This window comes from Molossus molossus, unplaced genomic scaffold (assembly GCF_014108415.1).
Source record: "Molossus molossus isolate mMolMol1 unplaced genomic scaffold, mMolMol1.p scaffold_m16_p_12, whole genome shotgun sequence".
Classification (NCBI taxonomy): Eukaryota; Metazoa; Chordata; class Mammalia; order Chiroptera; family Molossidae; genus Molossus; species Molossus molossus.
In genome coordinates, this window is record NW_023425347.1 from 32,443,841 (window position 1) to 32,462,640 (window position 18,800).

Genomic DNA, 18,800 nt, shown 5'->3' on the forward strand with positions numbered 1-18,800 from the left:
TATCATATCACTTAGACACCACCTACTTATATCTATCTTTTTTATCCATTGATGGATATAAGTTGTTTATAAGTCTTCACTATTGTAAATTATGTTGCTATGAATATGGGGTACAGACATCTTTTTGAGTTAATGTTTTCATTTTCATCAGATAAATACCCTGAACTGGGTATTTGTCCTTCCTTCTGTTAATGTGGCATATTGCATTGAATGCCATATGTGGGACTATCTTTGCATTCCAGGACTAAATCCTACTTGGTTGTGTTATATAATCTTTTGACTATATTGTTGAATTCTATTTGCTAATGTTTGGTTGAGGATCTCATTCCCTTTTGCATTTGGATGATTAGAGGCTTACAGATGCCTTTCAAAGTGAAGCCATACTGCAGTGTATATTGTACTCTGTCTTTACTACTAAGGAAAATGTGTTGAGTAGAATGTGATAATATATTTTTTTCAGAAGGTAATCATTCATATATACCAGTATTTGGTGGCATATGCCTCATACTAATCCTAACACATAATAATCATGACACCAGGATTCTAGACCATGGTTTTTAGTCATGTCTGCACATTCAGCTCTCTAAGAGATTCTTTTAATATATGTATATTCCTTTCAGTTATAATATATATAATACGTTAATATATACTTAAAAATAATAGTGCCAGAGCCATGTTCCCAAATTCTTTAGAGGGGGACTGAGCATTCGCATTTTTTAAAGGTTTCCAAGTACAGACGTATTTGAGAAACCTGTTGAAGATGATCCTGAGTACTTATTAAGAGTTATCTGGCCCTGGCTGGTTTGGCTCAGTGGTTAGAGCATCGGCCTGTAGACCAAAGGGTCGCGTTTTCTATTCTGGTCAAGGTCCAGTACCTCGGTTGTGGTCACCAGTCTTGGTCCTGGTCAGGGTCCTGTGGGAGGCAGGCAACCAATCAATGTGTGTCTCACGTCGATATTTCCCCCCCCCCCCTCACTCTACCTGAAGATAAATGGAAAAATATTCTTGGGTGAGGATTTAAAAATAATAAATTAATAAAAAAGTCATCTGGGCATACTGAAAAAAAAACTGTGGACCTTAGCAAAGTTGAACCAGCAATTTAGGGAAGAAGTTTTGCAATCTATGATTTTGAAAAGCCAAGTTTTTCTGAAGAAAGTTGGATTTCTGACCACTAGCCCACAATTTTATCAGCCATAGAAAAGGACAGTTGACAAACTTTTTTTAAAAGTAGGAAGTTGGGAGAGGTTGTTTTATTTATTTATTTAATTTTAAAATTATTATTATTATTATTTTTTTTTTTTTTATTTATCCTCACCCGAGGATATTTTTCCATTTTTTGTACAGATAGAGTGAGAGGGAGAGAGAGGAAGGAGAGAGAGAGAGAAACATCGACGTGAAGGGACACATCGAGTGGCTGCCACCCGCACGACCAACCAGGGCCGGGGACAAACTGCAACCGAAGTACGTGCCCTTAGCGGGAACCGAACCCGGGTCTCTCCGGACCGCAGGCCGACGCTCTAACCGCTGAGCCCAACTGGCCAGGGCTAAAATTATTTTTTAAATACTCAGCCAAAGCCCTGGCCGGTTTGGCTCAGCGGTTAGAGCGTCGGCGTGCAGTCCTGAGAGACCCGGGTTCGGTTCCCGCTAAGGGCACGTACCTCGGTTGCAGTTTGTCCCCAGCCCTGATCGGTTGTGCGGGTGGCAACCACTCGATGTGTCCCTTTCACATCGATGTCTCTCTCTCTCTGTTCCTCTCTCTCCCTCCCACTCTACCTGAACAAAAAATGGAAAAATGTCCTCCGGTGAGGATAAAAAATAAATAAAATACTCAGCCAAAGACATGATGAGAGAGAGACAGACAGACAGACAGACAGACACTGATATGAGAGAGAAACATCAGTTGCCTTCCGTATGTTCCCGGTCTGGGAACAGTGCCTGGGACAGTGCCCAACCAAATGAACCACACAGGCCGGCTTGACTAACAATTTTAATTAAGATACTTTTGCAAGGGCCCCCAGATATAAGTATTGTATATTATGGACTGAAAGGAGATACATGTTTTATATATCAGATATATAGTAGCTAAATTGTTCTTTTCTGACCATTAAGGAAATTGACACGGGTACCTACCTATCCAGGTAGAGATCCATTTCTACGCTTCATAATGTTGCAGTAATATGGGTAGGCAGGACTAAATTTTGTTTAGGCATACCTGCTCATATGCCTAAACATATATTTTTTAAGTCTCAGCATTTAGCATATATTGTGGTAGAATACAACCTTCATATGTACAACACATCTCATTGGTTCTGTTAGAATAAGTATATTAGTCTACTAGGGTTGCTATAAGAAAATACCATGGACTAGGTGGCTTAAACAATAGAAATCAATTTTCTTACAATTTTGAAGGCTGGAGGTCAGGGCAGTGATGGTTTTTCCGGAAGACTTTCTCCTTGGTTTCACTTTTTTGCTGTCTTTACATAGCCTTTTTTTCTGTGAGTGTGCATCCTGGTATCTTTCTGTATTTCCTAGTCTCTCCTAATCACCAGTCTGATTGGATTAGGGCCTACCCTAATGTCCTTCTTTTAACTTAGTTACCTCTTTAAAGGCCTTGTCTCCAAATATAGCCACCTTCTGGGGTACTTGGGGTTAGGGCTTTAATATACAATATTTTGGTATGGGGGCACAGTTGTCTATAAACAGTAAGTTCAAAATGTTCTTTATAATGGACTGAACTAATGAGTTGAATAAAATTACTTGGAATTTTTAAATGAATATTTAACCATACTCTTAGAATATAATAACAAAATGTAATCCATCATCAGATATGTAGCCTTTGGTTTGATATGGCAAGTGGGTCATCTGAAAGGTATGCTGAAGTATTTAGAAAAAAATGTCATAAATCTGGGAGGGACCACAGCCTTATTTTTATGTCATTTATGATATGAACTTGATTTAAAAATTTATTTTGACCCATTTTAAATTATTATGATATTGTCATAAACAAGATTTTTACTATATGTCAAAATTATACAGTTCAATCTGGATATGGTTGCTGTTTAGTCACCTGAAAACTAATGCTAGAATAATAAGTGTCGCAGAGATTTATATTACATATTCTTATTTTTCTACTAGTAGAAATACTAAATAAACTTTTATCTTTTGTGCACACACTGATGGCTTGCGAGAGGCTACCCAGAAACATGCAGTGTGTCTGGATAAAAAAGTTAATAAAAAGAAAGTTTGTTTTGTTTAATTCCCATAAACTGATTACAAGCTTTATTATTCTCTTACAGTTAACCTGTGCTTTGACTGTGTCCCTTCATTCAGATATTTGAGAACCTACTAGTTGCTTAAAACAGTATATACAAGAGATATGATTCCCATTCTCTTGGAACTTTGGTTCATTGGGAGAGATACATTAATCAGCAGTTATAATCAATTAAATATTTGAAAGACTTTAGAGCTCTGAAAAGAACAATTCTTCAAAAGCATGTGACAGAGGAACTTGATATATAGAGTGGTCAAGAAAGACTTCTCAGAGTAAATGATGTTTAAAGCTGTTATCTAAAGGAAGATTATGAATGAAAGTTAACTAAATGAATGTGGTAGAGGGCTGGAGAGGAGAGCAGAGGATTCTAGACCAAAGAAACTGCATTTGCAAGAGGCCCTGTGATGAGAAAGAACGTGTTGGAAAATTTGAGAGAGGGCCAGTGAGGTTGAATCCATAACGGTTTGAAGTATGAGACCAGATGGGCAAGGACCATCACAGCCATTTCAGCTATGGTTAAGATTTGGGACTATGTCCTAAGAGAGGAAAACATTGTGTTCTACAGAGGAGTAATAAACTTGAAAAGCTCAATCTGACTATAGGTGTAAAGAACTGATTAGAAAGGAACCAATAGATCCACTTAGAAAGCTGAGATGCAGTCCTGGCCGGAGTGGGTCAGTGGTTGGAGCAACGACCCATGCACCAAGGGCACATACCTGTGTTGCAGGTTTGATCCCCGACCCAGGAGGCAACCAATCGATATATATCTCTAATATGGATGTTTCTTTCTCTCTCTCTCTCTGCCCCTCTCTTCCTCCCTTCTACTCTCTCTAAAAATCAATGGAAAAAATATCCTCAGGTGAGAATTAACAATAACATAAAAAGCTGAGATGCATTAATTTTTAAAATTCACTTTGCCTGTTTATGATAATACACAGAAATGTAGTCACACTAAGTACCATTTTATATGTGGGGGGTGCATCAGTGAACAAAACATTAGTCCATGCCTTCAAAAACTTTTTAGTAGTGAGAAAGAGAAAACAGATAATCAAATAACTATAATCTGTCAGTTATTAGTAAGTACCGTGAAGAAAAATGAAACCAGAAGAGGGACATAAAGGGTGATTAAGAGAGCTGATTTATTTAGGATGGCATGGTCTAAGAAGAACTGAGAAGGAGATAATTGAAATTGAAGGGGACTGATCTAGACATACATTTGGAGGAATTCCAGGTGTCCCAGGAAGAAAACATGTACTTGGGGCATGGTCAAGGAATTGCAAGGAGGCCAGTTTGGCTGGGGTACAGTGATAAGAAGGAGACTGTTTAGGAGATGAAGTCTAGTACTAAATGCATTAGGATAGACATGAACTATATAACACTTATTATTTTGATTTTATAATATATGCAGCTTTATCCTAAATTTTAGTAATTTCTTTTGCCGGTAATAGTTCATGAAGTTAAAATAGCATTATTTGGGTTCTAGACCCAATTCCAGTGTGTGAATTGGGGATAACCCCTCACCACCAAGCAGTTGGCACAGCTTCCACGCTCTCTCCAGGGACACCATTCTCTCTGTACTTCCGTGTGTTCACCAACCCAAAGCTCTCTGAACTCTGTCCTTTTGGGGTTTTTTTTATGGTGGCTTAATTGCATAGGCATGATTGATTAAGTCATTGGTGATTGATTCAACCAACAGTCTCTCCTCTCTTTGGAGGTCAGGTGAGTGGGACTAAAAATCTCAACCCTCTAATTCACATGGTTGTCTCCCCTGGCCACCAGCTCCCATCCCTAGGTGCTTTCCAAAAGCCAACTCCATTAATATAAAAAGACAACTCTGTAGCTCTCCTCATATAGAATATTCTAAGGGTTTTGGAGTTCTAAACCAGAAACTGGGAGGAAGACCAAATATCTGTTTCTTATTATAAATCACAATAGCAAAAGTATTCTATTATTTAACAACTTTTAAGAGCCATTTTTGTCTTTTTAAATAAGAAAATTAGTTTTCTCAAACATAATCAAATACAGAAAGATAATGTTACTGCTTGAATGGTCCCCTGCCCCCAATCCCAAATTCAAGTCCTAATCCTCACTATCTCAGAGTAAGACCCTATTTGGCGCCAGGCCGGTGTGGCTCAGTGGTTGAGTGTTGACTCATGCACCAAGAGGTCACCAGTTCAATTCCCGGTCAGGGCATATGCCCAGGTTGTAGTCCCGATCTCCAGTGGGGGGCATGCAGGAGGCGGCCACTTGATGTTCTCTCTCATTGATATTTCTATCTCTTCCTTCCTCTCTTTCTCAAATAAATAAAGAAAAAATTTTTTTAAATAATTAAAAAAAAAAAAAGGCCCTATTTGGAGATAGGTTCTTTACAGAGGTAATCTAGGGAAAGGTGGGTCATTAGGATGGGACCCTAATCCAGTTATTACTGGTGTCCTCATGAAAAAGGAAAATTCGGACACAGACATGAAGACAATTTGAAGAGATTTAGGAAGATAATCTGCAAGCAAAGGAAAAGCCTAATACAGATCCTTTTCTACTCTCCTCACTCCCTATACTTAATAACTGTAACATTGTTATTAAACCTGCAGGTCTTTCACTGTGTGTGTGTGTTTCATTAATTTCTAAAGCAACTTAAAATCTTTTAATAAAATACAGAATTAAACAACAAGCAACAAAAGTAAGCAGTACAGCATTATATTCATAGTTACTTGCTTCTAAGAAAAGTTTAGCATTGAAGCTGTCAGTTCCATCATAGTAATACATACTTTTTTCCACAAAAGATTGATCTCTTTTGTTTTGTTTTTAAACTTTTGTACCAAGATATTTTGTTATTTACTGAATTTATTGAAAGATTGATTTCATTTCAATATAGTATTCCAGAACTATAACTTTTTCTGTTGCTTCAGAATGGTATTTTAGAATGGGGGGAGGCTATGGGGGAACATCTGTAATAGAGTTAACAACAACAGAAAGCAGAAAACAAAAATAGTAATTTGGGAAAAGAATTTGCTACCACTTGGTGGCACTACTTGGCTTAAAAACAAATCATGTCTTTATTGGGCTGTTCTACATAAATGATTAAGTTCAGAGGGAATCTCTTTGATATTAAGCAACTTATTATAAATGTTTGATTCTGATTTTGTATATAAAATAGTAATTGGTCTTGTTGAATTGAGTTTTGTTAAAATGTCATGTGGAATATAAAAATATAAATCAAGTCTTAGTTTGGAGAGGGAAGCATACACATTTTTGATACAAATAATTTATATTCTGCCTTAATCCTTTTTGTTTCTAAATGTCAGAAAAATACTATTAATATCAGAAATAAACATCTTTAATATTAACATTTTTTATGATGTATATTTTATTTTTATCTTATATAAAGCTAAGGTATTTTTCAGGTGATCAAGATAAATGGAACATACAGGAAAACAGTAAGTTTAAATGTATTTAATTATGTCTTCCCACAGCATTCTGAAAACTCATAGACAATCCTTTTATTTTATTTATTTTGGTTAATTAGACAAAGGATCCTAAACTGTAAGATGTAGAAAATTATTATGTCCCCAGACATGATTTTAACAGCTAAGGTATTTATAATTATTGATTTCTAGGTTTCATATATAGCATATAAAATGCCTTTTTAAAATTTTTTATTTATTTTTTAATCCTCACCTAAGGATATTTTTCAGTTTATCTTCAGATAGAGTGGGAGAGAGGGGAAGAGAGAGAAACATTGATGTGAAAGGGATAGATCAACTGATTGCCTCCTGCACGACCCTTATCAGGGCCAGAGACCAAACTTCAACTGAGGTACGTGCCCTCAACGAGAATTGAACCCGTGACTCTTTGATCCGTGTACTGAAGCTCTAACCGCTGACCCAAACTGGCCAGGGCTGAAAGGTCTTTTTATTTTATTTATTTTTTTAATCCTTATCCGAGGACATTTTTCCATTTTTTGTACAGACAGAGTGGGAGAGAGAGAGAGGAAGAGAGAAAGGGAAACATCGATGTGAAAGGGACACATCGAGTGGCTGCCACCCGCACGACCAACCAGGGCCGGGGACAAACTGCAACCGAGGTACATGCCCTTAGCGGGAACCGAACCCGGGCCTCTCCGGACCGCAGGTGGATGCTCTAACTGCTGAGCCAAACCGGCCAGGGCTGAAAGGTCTTTTTTAAAAAAGTTGTATTATAATACATACAGGAAAGTCCTCAGAGCATAAGTATAGACCTATGTGACTCACTACAAAGTAAACACTCCATGGCCACCATACATCAAGAAATAGAATGCTGCCATCAGCCCAGAAACCCCCCATTTCCTTTCCCAACCATTCTTTTCCTGTTTCCTGGGGTAACCACTGGCCTGGCATCAAAGAATATAGCCTTATTTATTTTTTTTAAACTTGCTTTTTGACTTTTATATAAATAGAATTATGTAGTAGTAGTATTTGTCTCTGCTTAACTTGCTTCTTAATGTGATATTTGGGAGATTTCATGAATGTTTTCACCCGTAGCTTTAGCTGATTTGTACATTTTATCTCTTAATGTTTTTTACTTTTGGACATTTGGATTAAATAATGCTGTCATGAACACTCTTGTACATTTATATTGAGTATATATACCAGGAATAGAATAGCTGGATCATTGGTGTATATATGTTCAAATTTAGAAGATAACGCAAGAATTGTTTTCAAAGTAGTTGTACCCATCCTATCAACAGGATCTGAGGTTTTCTATTGCCTTGTAGTCTGACCAACAGTTGGCATTAATAGCCTCTTTAATTTTAGCCTTTCTGGAGGATGCATTTCCTTGATTCCAAATCTGATTTAGTACTTTTTCATTAATTTTTTAACTGTTTGGATATCTTCTTTTGTGTTCTTCCCACATCTCCAATAATTTTTTGTTACTACTATTGGGCTTCCCATATTACTGATTTATAGAAGTTACTTATTTTATGGATATGAGCCCCCCTGTTCTATTGGAGTTTCTGTCCTTTTTTGGTTTTAGGAGATTTTTATGTGCTAGATACAAGCCCTTTGTTTAGTTATATTTTTTAATCCTCACCGGAGGATATGTTTATTGATTTAAGAGAGAGAAAGAGAAACATTTATGTGAGAGAAACATCAACCGGTTGCCTCCTGTATGTATCCCAACCAGGGATCAAACCCACAACCTAGGAATGTGCCCTGACCAGGAATCGAACCTGAGACTTTTCTGTTTATGGGATGATGCTCTGACCAACTGAGCCACACATTGGCCAGGGCTGTTTAGTTACATTTGTTGGAAAAATATATCCCACTTTGGCTTAATATTCACCCTATTAATACTCTCTTTTGATGAGAGGAAGGTCTTTAAAAAAGTTTTTTTTTTCATTATTGATTTTAAAGAGTGAGGAAGGGAGAGGGGAAGAGAGAGAGAGAGATTGATGAGAAAGAACATCAATTGGCCGCCTCCTGCATGGGGGTCTGGCTCACAACTTGGGCACGTGCCCTGATTGGGAATCAAACTGGCGACCTCTTGGTGCATGGGTCAACGCACAACCACTGAGCCACACTGGCTGGGAGAAGGTCTTCATTTTAATGTAATTCGATTTATCATTGTTTTCCTTCAAAGTCAAAGCTTCCTGAGTCCTGCTGAAGACGTCTTTCTCTGCTCCAATGATATGAAGATTCTCTCTTATGTTATCTTCTAGAACAGCAATTTTCAACATTTTTCATCTCATGGCACATAAACTACTGAAATCCTGCAGCTCACTAAAAATAGGTATAATTTTGATTTATTCACACCAGACAGCTATTGTGTTGGCTGTTGTCATTTTTTTTTATTTGACAGTCGAAAAAGAGGTCAGTGCCCCTGACTAGTCAGGTATTGCATGTTTTAAAAATTCTTGTGGCACACCAGCTGAAAATCGATGTTCTAGAGCAGTGGTTCTCAACCTTCCTAATGCCACGACCTTTTAATACAGTCCCTCATGTTGTGGTGACCCCCAACATAAAATTATTTTCGTTGCTACTTCATAACTGTAATTTTGTTACTGTTATATCTTAGGTGACTCCTGTGAAAGGGTTGTTCCTGTGAAAGGGTTGTTCGACCCCCAAAGGGGTCATGACCCACAGGTTGAGAATTGCTGTTCTAGAGCAATAATTCTCAACTAGAGGCAGTTTCTCTTCCCTTGCTCCACACCATTGACCCCTTGGCGTGACATTTGGCAATATTCCAAGATATTTTTAGTTTTCACAGCAGTCTGTAGAGTACTCTTGATCTAGTAGGTTGGGTAGGGATGTTGCTAAATATCCTGCAGTGCATGGAATGCTAAGCATCCTACAATATACTAAACAGTTACCTAGCCCAGAGTATCACTAGGGCTGACTAAATTGGTCAGATATTGCATGTTTTAAAAATTCCTGTGGCACACCAGCATGTCTTTTGTGGCTCATGAAATTGCTGTTTTAGGAAGTGTTCTCGCTCCTATTTGGAAGAGTTTGTGAAAAATTGGTGTTAATTTTCTAAATCGTAGAATTGCCAGCGAAATTCTGGTCCTGGACTTTTGTTTTTTGGGGAGATTTTAATTAATGATTCAATCTCTTTACCTGTTACAGATCTGTTTAGATTTTCTATTTCATCTCGAGTCAGGATTGATCATTTGTGTATTTCTAGGAATTTGTTCATTTTATTTAAATTGTCCAATTTGCTGGCATCCAATAGTTCATAGTATTTTGTGACAGTTTTAATTTCTCTAAGGTCTTTGTAATGTTCCCACGTTTGTTTCTTATTCTAGTTATTTGCATCTTTTCTCTTTTTTTCTTAGTCAATTTCTTTGTCAGTTTTATTGATCTTTTAAAAGAACCAACTTTTGATTTGATTCTATTTTTATATTCTCTTATCTGCTCTAATAGTTATTTCCTTTCACCTGCTGGCTTTGAGTTTAGTTTGTTCATTTTCTGTAGAAGTTCCTAAAAGTATAAAGCTAAGTTACTGATACGGGATTTAAAAAATTTTTTATTATTATTTTTTTTAACTTTTTTTTTTTTTAATCCATATCTGAGGACATTTTTGCATTTATCTTCAGAGAGAGCGGGAGGGAGGGGGAGAGAGAGAAACATCGATGTGAAAGGGACACATCTAGTGGTTGCCACCCACATGACCCCAACCAGGGCCGGGGACAAACTGCAGCCAAGATACGTGTCCTTAGCAGGAACCAAACCCGGGCCTCTCTGGTCCGTGGGCCGACGTTCTTAACTGCTGAGCCAAACCGGCCAGGGCTGGGATTTTTTTTAAATGTAGGCATTTACAGCTATAAATTTTCCTCCAAATACTACTTTTGCTGCATTCCGTAAGTTTTGGTACATTGTGTTTTGTTTTCATTCATGTGAAGATGCCTTTTTAATAAATTTCATCTGTAGGGAAGGCGACTGAGTCTGGGTTAAGCTTATCATTGGTAAAGATAGAATAAACTCATTTAGTGAAAGAAAGGAGTGTTGATAGTTTGTGTTGCACAATGACCTTGTCTGAAGTGAATATTTTATGAGATATTTTTTATGTTCAACAGGAAAAGAATATGATTTAGCTGAAGGTATTGGATTAGTTCTTGGATTGTAGGCATTCTTTTTTTTTGTGACTACTTTTAAGATTTTCTCATTGTCGCCTGGCTGGTGTGGCTCATGCACCAGGAATTTACCACTTGAATTCCCAGTTAGGGCACATGCCCAGGTTGTGGGCCTAATCCTCAGTGGGGAGCATGCAGGAGGCGGCCAGTCAATGTTCTCTTTCATTGATGTTTCTATCTCTCTCTCCTTTACTCTCTCTCTTAAATCAATAAAAGAAAAAAATTTTAAAAAGAAAAGATTTTCTCATTGTCTTTTATTGTCATCAGTTTTCTGTGATATATCTAGGTGTAGTTCTCTTTTTATTTATTCATTTTAGAATTCCTGCTGCTTCTTGGAACCATGGCTTGATGTCTTTAGTCAGTTTTAGAAAATTGTCAGCCATTACCTCTTCAAGTTTTGGTTCTGTCCCATTTTCTCCACTAAAGCTGGGATTTCTATTAAATGTATATTAGATCTTCCCACTGTATCCTTTTTGGGGGGCTTCTTTTCTCCATTTTTCATTCTTTTTGCTCATTCTAAATTTTTTGTTCTGACCTTTTTCTAGCTCACTAATTAACTCTTTTTAGTTGTTTTGTTTTAGTAGATTTTTTTTTTCAGTTTTATTGCTACACAGTTGACATCCTAATTAAATTATTAATTGTATTATCTACTTTTTAGTTTTGTTGCATGATGGCCAGAGAATATGATCTACATGATTTCTATCCCTGTTTGAAATTTTTCTGTGGTCATCATAATAGTCAGGTTTTATAAATGTTCCACTTTTGTTTTTAGATAAGAATGTCCATTTCTTTTATAAAACGCTCTATGTATTTGACCATGTAGTTTTTATTTATTTATTTCTTTTTAAACTCACCTTTATTATTGAGTATATTATAGATATCCCTCCTTTTTCCCCCCCTTGACCCCTTCTTCCCCAGTCCTCCCCTCCTGCCTTCCTCACACTTTTGTCTGTGTTTATTGGTTATGCATATAAGTTCTTTGGTTTCTCTCTTCCTGCCCCACCTCCCCCCTTCACATTGAAGTTCTTCAGTCTAACAACTAGTTTGTACTTCTTAATCCCTTTACCTTTTCACCCATCACCCAACCCCTCTCCCATCTGGCAACTAACAAAAAGTTCTCTGTATCTATGAGTCTGTTTCTGTTCTGCTTGTTCATTTTGTTTGTAGGTTCGATTGTTGATAGATATGTATTTATTGCCATTTTATTGTTCATATTTTTGTTGTTCTTCCTCTTCAAGAAGACCTGTCAACATTTTATATAATACTAGTTTTGTGGTGATGAACTTCTTTAGCTTTTTCTTGTCTGGGAAACTCTTGATATGGCCACGATTCTAAATGACGGCTTTGCAGGATAGAGTAATCTTGGTTGTAGGTCCTTACTATTCATCACTTTAAATATTTCTTGCTACTCCCTTCTGGCCTGCAAAGTTTCTTTTGAGAAGTTGGCTGACAGTCCTGTGCCTCCGTTGTAGGTAACTAACTGCTTTTCTCTTGCTGCTTTTAAGATTCTCTCTTTGTTTTTAACCTTTTGCGTTTTGATGATAATGTGTCTTGGTGTGGACCTCTTCAGGTTCATTTGTTTAGGACTCTCTGTGCTTCCTGGACTTGTATATCTGTTTCCTTCACCAAGTTAGGGAAGTTTTCTGTCATTATTTTTCAAATAGTTTTTCAATTTTTTGCTCTCTCTCTCATCCTTCTGGCACTCCCATGATGAGAATGTTGGTACACTTGTTATCCTAGAGGCTCCTTATACTATCCTCATTTTTTAAAAATTTTTTTCTTCTTTTTGCTGTTCTGATTGGGTGTGTTTTGCTTCCTCATATTTCAAATGGATGGTTTGCTTCTTGGCTTTACTTTACTATTGATTCCCTATAAATTGTTCTTTATTTTAGTTAGTGCATTCTTCATTTCTGACTGGTTCTTTTTTGTGCTCTTAAGGTCCTAACTAAGTTCCTTGACTTTCTCATGAAGTTTCTTGAAATTCTCATGAAGTTCATTGAGTATCCTTATAACCAGTGTTTTGAACTCTGCATCTGTTAGATTGCTTATCTCCATTTTGGTTAGTTCTTTTCCTGGCGTTTTGTTATGTTCTTTCAAGTGGGACATGTTTCTTTGTCTCCTCTCATTTTGGCTGCCACCCTGTGTTTGTTTCTACGTATTAGGTAGAGTTGCTGTGTCTCTTTGGCTTTGTAGGGTGGCCTGTTGTAGTAGGTATCCTGTAGGGTCCAGTGGCAAAGCCTCCATGATTACCACAGCTGGGCCCTCGAGGTGCACCCCTAGTGTGGACTGTACACCTTTCTATTGTAATTAAGTCTTGATTGCTGTTGGCACCTCAGTGGGAGGGATTTACTCAGGCTGATCAGCTGCAAGGACTGGCTGTGCCCACTGACCACTGGCCTCTGACTACCTTGGAGGATCAGCTGTGCAGGGCCCCACCACACTGAGCAGGATTTACTTCAGCAGGGCTCTGCTGAGTCCTGAATGGACTCTCACTGAGTCCATTCCTTGAGTGTTTCACTTGTGGAGGTGGTTGGGTGGTGGTGTTTCAATGTGGTCTGAAGCTGTTCACTGGGTGTGCTGGCTCTGGGGCGAGGTCAGCCACTGCTTGTGTTCTACACGGGGTCACCACGCATAAGCTGCAAAGCAGTCTATAGATGGCTGCTTCTTGTGCTGGGCTTGGAGGTGCCCAGGCAAAGCCAACTGTGAACCAAGGCTGGCTGCTTCTCGTGCCACTTTGGGCCACTTAGTGAGAGTTATGGGGCTAGCTGTGCCCAGATGCCTGTTTGAGAGAATTTAGGAAAATCTGAAGCAGGAGCTAAAACGGGCCAATCCTATGGTAAAGCCACTGGAAACAGCTTGGGTAGGCCCAAAAGTTGGATGGGGCAGGGCCTCAGGGAATCACCAGGGTGGAGCAAATAGTGTGAGACAGGTTACTGGAGTCCCATATATAGGGTGTCTTGTGGGCGAAGGGCTCATCAAAGGAACAATAGCCTCCTTTAGCACATCAGTTTGGGAGAAAGCTGCCTCTCTAGCTCTTGCCTCAGTGTCAAACAACTCAGTTCTCCATATGTCTCTGGTGCCTTTTAAGCTGCCTCCCCCATGCTGGAGCCGGGAGGGTGTGAGTCAATGGCCTCCTTCAGCACATCTGTCTGGGAGAAAGTTGCCTCTCTAGCTCTTGCCCCAGTGCCAAACAGTTCAGTTCTCCATATGTCTCTGGTACCTTTCAAGCTGCCTCCCCCATGCTGGAGCCTGGAGGGTGTGAGTCTGAGTAATTCCATGTCTGGGCCCTTTAAGAGGAACTGCCTGGGGCTCCAGCAGCCTCAGCTTCCTTCAGCCTCAATCTCAGCTGGTTTTTATAGCCAGAAGTTATGGAGACTTCTCTTCCTGGTACTGGAACCCTGAGCTGTGTGTGACAGGGACCCCTCACTCCTCAGGGAGGACCTTCACAGCTGAGGTGTCCCTCCTGATTTTTATCTGCCACATGTGGGTGTGAGAGCAGTCTATCTATGCCTCCGCCCCTCCTACCAGTCTCAATGTGGCTTCTTCTTTAATTTTGTATTTGTAGGACTTCCATTCAGCCTGATTTCAGGCGGTTTTGAATGATGGTTGTTCTGTAATTTAATTGTAACTTTGATGTGGTTGTGGGAGGAGGTGGGTACTGTGTTTACCTATGCTGCCATATTGACCGGAAGTGGTATACTTGATTGATACATCATTTTCATCTTTAGCAAGTTTAGTGCTTTTTGCCTTTAACTTCATTTGAGTTTTTGATAGTAGAGATATATTTCTTTTCATTAACATTTGTCTAGTTTATCTTTTTATAGTCTTATTTTTAATCTTGGTATTTCTTTCATAAACAACATGCAGCATCCTTAAAAACAAAACAAATATGAATGCCTTTTTCTTGTCTTTTTTTTTTTTTTTTGTGGAGGGGGCTACCAAATTACTTTATTTGAAGTAATGGTATAAATGAAAAGATGTGAGTAGATGATTTGATACAAGTTATAAAAATGTTAAAGGTAACTCCAATATATGTACTGCTTTGGTGACCAGGGAAGTCACCTAATGGCTATGGGAAGCCAGCCTAAGGCTTAACTCTCATCACTGTCTCCCAGGGTGTTCTTGTCAAAGAAATACTCTGCCATGCCAGTTTCAGTGGCCCCCAACCTGCACAAGTTGGTTATGTGGTTACCCAATTAATTCTTTGATAGATTTCACCTGCTCATTCAGGTAGTGGGTCTCAATGAAGTCACACAAGTGAGGGTCATTTATTAGTGGCCAGTTTGTGCAAGTCCAGTAGTGACTGATTCACACTTTTTTCCTAGTGTAGTGCACTCTCTATTGCATTCAGCCTAGTTGTCACAATGTGATTTTTTGATATGCTGAAGGAAGATTTTGCCACCTCATAGGTACCTTTCTTATAACACGGGGTCACCACGTGTTTAGTTTCTTATAACATTTTAACACATCTAACATAAGATTTTCTTTTAAGCAATGTCCACTAGTCTAACCTCCCACCCATGTTGAAAACTTTTGGGGATCTTAATTCCCATATTATTAAATATTATATACTTCTCATTTCAGAGGAATTTGTTTTGAACAATTATCAACAGTTATTAGATTTAATTGCATGTATCAGTGGTTTGATTGCTAATTTTGATTCTCATGTCTTCCTTTTCGCTATGTTTCCTTCTCCCTGTGCTTAAATATCTCCATGAATAATTCTTTCATCTGTAGATGGTAAACTTTTGGGATCCTTGCTTGCCCCCAGATGCCTATATTTTGTTGTTGAATGCTAGTTTAGCTAGTTATAGAATTCTGGGTTGAAAACTATTTTCACATCTTGCAGCATGATAAATGGCAAACATTTTAAGAATGCAGGGAAACAGATATTCTTATATTGGAGGTAGACATGCATTTTGATAGAGATTTGGAAATGAACATTAAACTAAAAAATACACTTACAACTTTAAAGAACCTATATTGAAATAAAACACTACCATAAGGCTATCTATAATCACATTTCTGTAAAGATAAACACAAAACAAATGCATGCATATACACACACAGATATATATATATATCTGTTTTTTTGTTTAAATATATATATTTGTATAAATAAGAAAAAGGAGAAGGATACACCTGACAGTTACATTGGTAATTGAAGTGGGAGAAAGTGGAAAAGGTAGAGGAGATCATAACAAATGTGTTCTACTTCTGCAATTTTTTCAGGCAGATTTTATTTTAAAAGTCATTTTCCCTCAGAAGTCTGACAGCACTACTGACTTTGAATTGTGTATTCTTGTTCTTTTGTAGGTTCTCAAGTTTTTGTTTTCTGAAAACTAGTAGAATTTTTTTTATTCCTAGAGTTCTTAAATTTCCCCAAGATTTGTCAAATGGTTTGTGTTTTTCTTGGTTCTGCTGAGCATTCATTAAGCCATGTTAACGTGAAGATTTCAGTTTTTCTTGAGCTCTGAAAAAGTTTTTCTGTTGTGTCCTCTTCTCCATTCCGCTGGTTTCTTCTGCTTTAATTTCTGCTTGGTATAATTTATGGATCTAAACTTTGCATTCCCTAACTTTTCTCTTATTATTTTCTTTAACCATCCTATTGTCCCTTAAAAAAATCTGTGTTCTGGAGGAAGACCTCATTTCCTCAGCTGTATTCACTATGCTTGTCCACTCACCTGTTGAAGGTTTTTCTTTTTAGAAATTGTTTTTCTTTTTAGAAATTTTTCATTTTAAAGTTATTTGTCAGCTTCGCACTCAAAGCATATTGTACTTTTTTATTTGAAACACAATAATTTTAGAATCTAAAAATATCACATATGTTGAGTATATTTATTTCCTCTTTTTATTTGTCTAGTGATTAACCTTATAATTTTAAGAAATATCTTAATCATTTCAATTACTATTAACAATATCTGTAACCTCATTGTTGTATAAAATAATGAAAATTATACTTAACACATTAGTTTCAGCCATATTCAGATCGATCCCCACACACTCAACCTCTTGGAAAATGTTTTCTGAGATGGTAGGTGGGTGGTAACTTTTAGAGCAGTGGTTTTCAACCTTCCTAATGCCGTGACCCTTTAATACAGTTTCTCATGTTGTAAGTGGGCTTATCTGCATGTGGGCAGACCCGCCTGGAGATGGATAGAGGAGCGGTGTCTAGGTTCCTAAGACCATCGGAAATATGTGTTTTCCGATGGGCCAGTGGTCTTAGGCGACCCTGTGAAAGGGTTGTTTGACCCCCAAAGGGGTCGTGACCCACAGGTTGAGAACCACTGTTTTAGAGGTTATGTCCCCTCACATTTGAATATTATATAATGTGTCTCTGTATAGGATATAGTCAAAATAATTTTACTCCAAACTCTTAAGTCATTACTCCATTGACTTAACACTTAGTCTTGACAGCATATGCTATTCTAATTAATATTCTTTTGTATGAAACCTAGTTTTAGTTTTCTTGTTTTATTTGACATTATCATTCCATTCTTTCCAGCAGTTCTTGTCATTGACTGTTTTAGTTTATCATTTTATCCAGCTTGGTATGTCTCTCTTTTCTAGTACATCTACTTTCATTTCATTGGTATTTTATGAGTGAGGAATGATAATTCATGTCCTTGATAGACCCTAAGGAATCAGAAGCTCTTAGATCCTGAGAGGCCACTTCATGTCCTTTTTCCTTAGAGTACTGGGTCAAGTACTGTAATTCCCCCTGTTTGCTTATTAAATATTATTTTACTGAAGCCCTGCTTTATCCCCATAAGAGTGTTATTATTATAGTCCCAGGAACTCTTAAGATATACTTCTTCTTCTGACTCTTCAGCTTCTGCCCATTTATTCTGTTTATTATACCCTGGGAGTAATAATACCAAGTCCCAGGTAGCAGAATAAATTTATTCCTCCCAGAATAAATTTCTGCTTATAAGGGTCTCCACCTCTAGGAGCAGTGCACACATTTACTGTCATCCAATAAATGAAATAAATAAATGGTGAGAGTCATAGGGAATTAACACTTAATGAATAATTATTAAATGACAAGCCCTATACTGTATGCTTTATGTACATTGTTTTATTTAATCCTTACAATCTTATAAATAGGCTGCATTCTTATTTTATTGATAAAGCCATGGAAGTATAAGGAAAATGGAGTAACTTTGACCCCAAGCTAGAAGTTGTGGATTCATTTTTCAAACCCAGACATTTCTATTTCCAAAGAGTCTCTTGGCTCTGAAGTATAAAATTTAGCCCAAACCCTCTCTTTTCTGTGAGGCTTTTCTTAGCTGTGGTATTTTATAGTACTTTCTACCTCCTCTGAACTATAGAATGTATAATTCATATTACTCATTGGGGATATAATGTATTACTTTTAATTGATAACAGTTTTTCATACATATGTATTTTGTATGGTCTTCCTCAGATAGCAGTAATTAAAAAATAATGAAACTACCAGCAGTATCATTTGATAGTGTTAGAATAATTAAAAATTTCCCTGAAATGATCTCAATTTTAGCTTAACAGTAATCCACAACCTTCAGACCAACTGAAATGATCTCAATTTTAAATGTGCTTTAGTTATCTTTTTTATAAAAGAATAGTGTACTATTGATAACATTTTGGTTTTATGGATTGGATAAATTGAAAATCATGCATTCTGTAAGTCTCTTACTCTTGACCATTCTTTCTATGAGTAAACCTGAAAGAAATTCTTTTAAACCATAATTGCTTGAATAGAGCTATATATTATATTATTAACAAGTACTTGCATTTTCTAAATATTATGTAGTATCTTATGTAAAATTTTGTAATTAAATTCACAATAAAAGTATTTCTGGTTTTATAAATGAAACTACAAAATTGTACGTGTAATAAGTAAAAACTTGTTAGCAGCTCAGATGTTAAATCATAGAAAAA

The 18,800-nt window shown here is 37.3% G+C and overlaps 1 protein-coding gene across 6 annotated transcripts in view; it reads left to right on the plus strand.

The window, feature by feature from the left end:
- ZNF644 (zinc finger protein 644) overlaps positions 1 to 18,800 on the plus strand; it is a 99,870-nt gene that overhangs the window by 48,592 nt on the left and 32,478 nt on the right. For 3 of the 6 annotated variants that reach the window (XM_036255113.1, XM_036255118.1, XM_036255116.1), the window contains 2 exons: positions 6,673 to 6,705; positions 8,888 to 9,037. The exons of 2 other annotated variants lie outside the window; for them this stretch is intronic. Coding sequence is in view for 3 of the 4 variants with exons in the window: in XM_036255118.1 (XP_036111011.1) it covers positions 8,953 to 9,037 (85 nt within the window). In the remaining variant the exon portion in view is untranslated. The remainder of the gene's footprint in view (positions 1 to 6,672; positions 6,706 to 8,887; positions 9,038 to 18,800) is intronic. One more of the 6 variants, XM_036255119.1, reaches the window with a different exon arrangement.